Source organism: Aspergillus stella-maris (assembly GCF_047715825.1).
Source record: "Aspergillus stella-maris strain CBS 113639 unplaced genomic scaffold BDV14scaffold_79, whole genome shotgun sequence".
NCBI lineage: Eukaryota > Fungi > Ascomycota > Eurotiomycetes > Eurotiales > Aspergillaceae > Aspergillus > Aspergillus stella-maris.
This window is the reverse complement of record NW_027396873.1, coordinates 144,366-150,365: the sequence shown is the minus strand read 5'-3', so window position 1 is coordinate 150,365 and position 6,000 is coordinate 144,366. Positions and strand designations below refer to the sequence as shown.

At 50.7% G+C, this 6,000-nt stretch overlaps 2 protein-coding genes across 2 annotated transcripts; both read left to right on the top strand.

The window, feature by feature from the left end:
• Positions 1-916: 916 nt before the first annotated feature.
• BDV14DRAFT_182701 (uncharacterized protein) lies at positions 917-1,833 on the top strand. The gene has a single exon (XM_073770264.1). It carries the CDS (start codon positions 950-952, stop codon positions 1,214-1,216), a length of 267 nt encoding a protein of 88 aa, XP_073623466.1. The 5' UTR covers positions 917-949; the 3' UTR covers positions 1,217-1,833.
• A 27-nt stretch (positions 1,834-1,860) lies between these two features.
• BDV14DRAFT_182700 (uncharacterized protein) lies at positions 1,861-4,034 on the top strand. Its single transcript, XM_073770263.1, has one exon. The coding sequence runs from the start codon at positions 2,864-2,866 to the stop codon at positions 3,329-3,331; it is 468 nt and encodes a 155-aa protein (XP_073623465.1). The 5' UTR covers positions 1,861-2,863; the 3' UTR covers positions 3,332-4,034.
• The last annotated feature ends 1,966 nt before the right edge of the window (positions 4,035-6,000 follow it).

Sequence of the window (6,000 nt, the reverse complement as noted above, 5' to 3'; positions counted from 1 at the left end):
GATTGAAAGGCTTATGAGACATATACAGGAAGTTATTCGAAATGAAGGGGGTAATGAATACAAGGAAGGCCGCGAGGACCGAGATACGCGAAGTTGGAAGGGCAAGCGGCTGAAAGGTCAGCTCTCCACGCGCGAAGATCTTGCTTAGTGGCCACCCGAGGTCTCTGAATAGCTTCATTTTCCTTATTTAGTTGATTTATCAAGCAGAAGTAAAGCATTAAGTTAAGAATGGTCCGTAACATTGGTGGCCATAGTAATTTACAAGCATCGCTATGGTCCGATACATTCTTTCACTAGCGCCATTACTAGCGCGGCGAAGACTTTTGGTGCACACCTCCGTAAATAACGCTATCTCTCAAACTGACAGCTGGGCTGGGATTGCAGTGGGACGTGCCCGGGGTAGACGGAAAGACTAAGGGAGAGGCCGAGCTGTACCACACCAAAGCGAGAAGCATCCCAAGTGAGTCTAGCACTTGCGACTGTCTTGCGCAGACTGGGCGAGGTACCGCCGTCCACCACTCACTCCGACACACAAACCCCACCTCCTGCAGTGCCTGCCCTGCACTGCCAATCAAAGGCCCTTGATCCCGAGGCTGGAGGCCGGACTCTTCTCTCTAATCCGGGGACAGTTTAGCCTCTGCTGGTGCTCACTGCTGTAGGACCAGAAGGTCACCGCAGGGTTGGTTGGAATTGCTTTCTGGCAGCAGCCTCCCGGCCTGCCTGTCAATCCGTTCCAGCTTCGTTTCTGCTAGGCCAAAATTACGCGCCGACCTTCCGTTCTAGACAGTTTGCTATAGTTGCTAGACTGACAGTTGCAACGCGCGGTGGGAATTTAGAGTTCCATGACAGGAGCATCCTGTCTCTGTACTCTGTAGCTAGGCTAGTGGTAGGCTGGTAGCTACCCACCGCGATGGTACCAGACAAAGGGAGCAACTCCACAACCCACACAATGGAACAAATAATCATAATGAAAGCCAAAAGAAAGGAGGGAAAAGGTTTCCATCTCCTCGGACTAAGACAGGGTACTCGCACGGCAGCAAACAGCCTGGTGAGGATTCGGCCTGCGCAAACCTTCTGGAATGCAGCCTCAAAGCCCGGCGCGCTCAGAGTGTCAAACAGATTCGCCTCCCATTTGGCCATGTCGGGAAGGTACAACAGAGTCCAACCCAACCCCGTCTGGATCTCTTTGCGGTCGATGTTGATCTTGGCCCTTTAGCTCAGAACTCAGGGTCCTACAGATGACTCCTCCTTGCCATCCAGACCTCCCCTTCCCCTTATAGGCCAGGAACTTAATGTCTCGAAATAACAGGGGTCTCCGGGCCTCAGTGGTCCAGAGCCTGGACGATCGCTCATTGTCGCTCGATTGAACTATCACCGTATCCTTCGTCTACCGCGATGACTGAAACGCAGCCTCTCCGAGTCGACGAGGTAGAGTGAGAGAAGCTGTGCTACGCCGAAGCCGTCACGGTCGATCCTTCCGGTCGTCTATTCTTGGTTATCAATGTGGCCATACCAGACTGACAATTGATTAAAATCTCCTAGCAAGTTTCAACTGAGGCTGCCGAACATCCCGCCGAAACATCAGAACCATTAACGTGGCAATCGGCCTGTATCGGGCTGATCGCTTGGGCTGGTTTGGATGGGATATTTGCGATATTTGCAAGTGGACTCCGAGATGTGAATGGAAGACAGACCTCCGTCGTTTGCCTCTGATTTGACAGCCGAGAAGGAGAGACCAGGCCCAGGCCGTCAGCGCCATGTCAGACAATTAATCCCCACGTGGCCGTGTTTCGAATCTCATCTGTCATCGACGCCGCTACGGGTTATAGTCGGAGATTCTCATTCTGATGGCGACGCAAGATTGGACCTTCCTTATCCTCCATCACTCGGCTAAGCGCATTGATAAGACTGCCGTAATCCGCTGGGTCTTTAGAAAGTGGAATAAGCTCAGGCTGATCATCGACCACGTCCAAGTCATGAGTACATTGACCACACAATCTTCGCACCGCTCACTCACAGATATCATCGTAAATTCATTGCGCTTCTTTTTTTCAGAAGTATCATTGCCAGACCGACTCAAGTCACAGGTTCTCAACATCCCAGAAGCTCTTCTTCCTCAGCGTCTTAGCCCAAGGATGCTGGTCGTCGATCTCAATATCCTTGGCAGTGGATGAAGATAAAAGCCGCACTCTTATCGATGATCAGCAAGCTCACCGTAACCTCCGGCCGCTACTGGGCTTACTGCCGCCAAATGGATGTTTCTACAGAGTACAGAAGACTTATCGAGCTTCGGTGTATTTGATCCCATTATCTATTGGACATTGATGGAGTCTGTGGGACAGCGGGTATAGCCGCCAGCCATCCACAGCCATGGTTCGATTGCGAGTTTACGACAACATCCTCGCTTTCTTGGATCTGGAGCGTTGGATCGATCATTCAAGCTCGCTCGGCAATAAGGACGGATATTCCGAATTCTGAGTCTGAGGGGCCACGATCACGGCCTCAATTTCTCGAGATGCGTGAAGTCCAGAAGACCGACCAAGCAATGATCATCTCTCAGCCATGCGAAGACTGATCACAATCGCTCGATCTGGTTTGTGGCTGCAGGACGCAAGATCCAGTGTGCTCGGACGTGATGAAGAAAATCTCCTCGCTCTACTCCGTACAGAGTAGAGTAGTCTAAGTCACTACCTAGGTATTGAGTGTATGTGGAGATCTCCGCATGGGATCGGTATGAAGAAAATTGCCGACATGCGAATGGGAGACTCAGACAAGACAACAGAAGGGTTCGATCATCGCCGAGCACATCAAATTTTTTTTTTTTCGCCTGTCTTCCTCTTCAGGCTCGATCGCCGAGCTAGCAATGTGCTCTATTATTGCTCGTCTCTTGAGCTGCGATGATTTTTGTGTCACGCCTTTGGTCTTCCTCACCGCTGCACTGGGCTTACGGAGGCTCAAGAAGAAAAAAAAAACAATATCAGCAGACACAAAACAAGGCGTACAGGCGCGGCAAAAACAAGGAAAGGGAAACTCTGTTTATCCACTCTCTTACGAGTCATTCGGCTCTCCAACCGTCCAACGTCCAGAATGCCCAGGGTGCAGAAGCCACCGGCACAAGGTTCGTCAGCATCATTGCCACATGGAAGGTGTGGAAGGCTCCAAAGGGGCTCACGGGCCAGCGATGATCAGTGACGAGGATTTTAGCTTGAATTCAAACAGCCTCCAGCTTCCCCGTGCCCCCCGCAGACCTGCAACAACAGAGTATACCGGCTTTGTAATCAACTTTGTTTTATCGGGTCGTCAACGGATCTTTCTCAATGACTTGGAGTGATTGTGATCAGGGTAGAAGGAAGAGGCGGACTATCGACCACCTTGAGCGTAGTCTAACGCCACCACCGAAAACAGTACCAATTACCAAGCCCAAGAGAAATAGGCTATATTCTCTGTCCTACATACACTGCTTATCCCGCAACGCATACGCATCTATTCGAAGGTTTTCAATTGACAGAAATCAACGAACCAATAGAAAGGCATTGGAGATGTTGGTTGAGTCCGTCGATATCGCACAACTGACGCCACATGTTGCTGGTCGAGGAGCTAATGCTTAAGGCTTGCGGGATCTGGACCTGGGCAAACGCCGCATCAGGCAAATTTGAGGGATTATCTATTTTAGACGGCAACGATGTAATCAGCGGTATTTGGGCGTGTACCAAGTCCGAGGCTCATCTGATGATTTGAGCTTCTGGAGGAAGAAGCTTTATGGACTCAATCAAGTATACTTTGTAGATAATTGATTATGTGATCTGACCTCAGCAGCTAACCAACCTTAAACAACAACTCTGATTCAGCTCTTTTCAACCGTGATGAACCCAGCAACCTGGTCATTGGCCTTTTCATTTTATCATCACAATCCACAAGGTATCATGCGCCAACTTAAACTTCGTATCCAATTTCTCTCTGACACTTCAAATGCCGCTTCCACTATTCTCTGGCGCCGGGGCTGACTGCAGTGACGCTGGGCACGCGTACCGGGAATCCTTCTGCTCTCTTATGCACTATGCGGTTTCATGTCGGGAATTCTCAGCCGTCTTGCTGATTGCCTTGCAGTTGGCAATTGCACTATCACTATCACTATCAGGAAGCCACGATCATCGTAATCCGCTAGTTGAATGAGGACATTTTCTGCGCTCGGCTGGGCTGATGATGGAACCGCCTTCCTCAACCGCCGTCAACCGCTAGTCATGGAGTCATTCGGGCTAGTGATGGTGACTTGGACTTGGAATATCCAGGAAGCGGTAAACATGGTAGCCGAGGTGAGTGACTCGACCGGACTAACTACCTGCTATCTGCTTTCGAACTTTGAACAAGTTCAATAATCATACGGCCACCGTGATCACCTCAGCTGAATGACAATAACGAATCCAAAGACTCGAGACCGTCTCTGACACCGAGTACATCCTCTTCAAAAGCGCATGCTGAGACTGAAGCCATTATTGGCTTCTCCATACTATACTGTACCCCACATCGTCCATCCCGCCCAAACATTCTTGGGGTCATTCTTGTCTCAGCTTCGCGGGTGGAATGATGGATTCCGGAGTCGCTATCCGTCGAGTGAGAGTCGCTGCGAGTTAATCATCTGGAGACTGGAGTAATAGTGTCTCCTCCACGGCAAGCCCCGGAAAGCATTACTGTTTTTTCTTCGTCTTCCGGTCTCCGGAGCCCCGGTGTCATTAGGTCTTACTAGATGACTCGCAGCAGCCTTGTTTGGTTCGCTTCGGACCTAATCGAGCGGTTATCGTTTATCTTACACCAATCCCAGCGGTCAATCCGGACTATCCCCGTGAGTCTATTGCCGATCCTCCATGGGGGCGATTGGACGAAAGAAACCCGCAAGTCAGGCACTGTTGACAACGCCAAATCTTGCCCAACATAACAAACGCGCATCTCATGGCGACCCAGGTCGCCAATTAGGCTAGACCTCATTTTGATATTTACCGGACTCGCCATCAAGGCTTGGTAAGTTGGAAATAGAGTAACCAAGTGGGGGCCGTTCAGTTCAGCCGATGCGCCACTCCATGGCGTCTGCATCTGAAGGATTGAGAGTCGGAACCGCCCCGTCAGCTAGCAAGGGCATCCTTGATGCCAAACAGGGAAGCCAATCGACTATTTGTCTCCATGGCGCTAGACACAAATGTTGGGTTGTGGATGCCGAGCCCGCTACCCAGAGTCGACATTCTATCTTATTCCTATCCACTTGGCCACGGCCGTAAAAGCGCTCGTATCGATCCGCTAAAGGTGGAATCGCGTACCCGTAATAGCACGCAATTGTCGGTGTGCCAACACTTTGTGCCATTGCGAGATGAAGATAGCTTCAATCAGAGCTACATTTGAATGATCAAATCCACCGCGTGGTCAAGTCAACAAAGAGAATCCTTCTCCGGGCTCTCCCCAGCCAGCCCGCAGTACACAATGCGACCCCTTGCATGCATCATCGCCCAGGCATGGGTTACTATCTACCAAAATAAGAAGCATCAACCATCATGCCACGCTCGCCATGATCTATTCTCAGCGATGGGCGCCGGCAATGGGAAAGAGCAAACCGCCCTATCACTCTGTGGCGCTCGATATCCCTATTTCTGACCCATCACCGAGCCGTTGGCTCTGACAAGTCCTCCCGGTATCAATCACTTCTTGGTCACTGCTAGAACTTGAACCAGCCACGGAACGTTGCCAGAATTCTCTGGACTCCTTCGTATGGTGCGCTGGTCTGGGTCTCATTCTAGATCCACGTCTTCCTTCCATGGAATTTGCCCAACGAAGGGACGGTATTCTCATCCTTCAAAAATTCGGTGTGCTGATGATATCCAAAGTGAGTGTAGAAACTCAAATATCCTCCGACTAAGGCCATGAGTAGTTAAGGGTCGGTCCGCTGTGGATCGCGTACCCACGTCGTCTCCCTCACGGACCACGCGGAGGAAGCCAAATTACCATCCTGTTTCT

Coding starts and splice junctions, on each gene's coding strand:
- BDV14DRAFT_182701 (XM_073770264.1), top strand. CDS start 950: ATGGAACAAATAATCATAATGAAAGCCAAAAGAAAGGAGGGAAAAGGT.
- BDV14DRAFT_182700 (XM_073770263.1), top strand. CDS start 2,864: ATGTGCTCTATTATTGCTCGTCTCTTGAGCTGCGATGATTTTTGTGTC.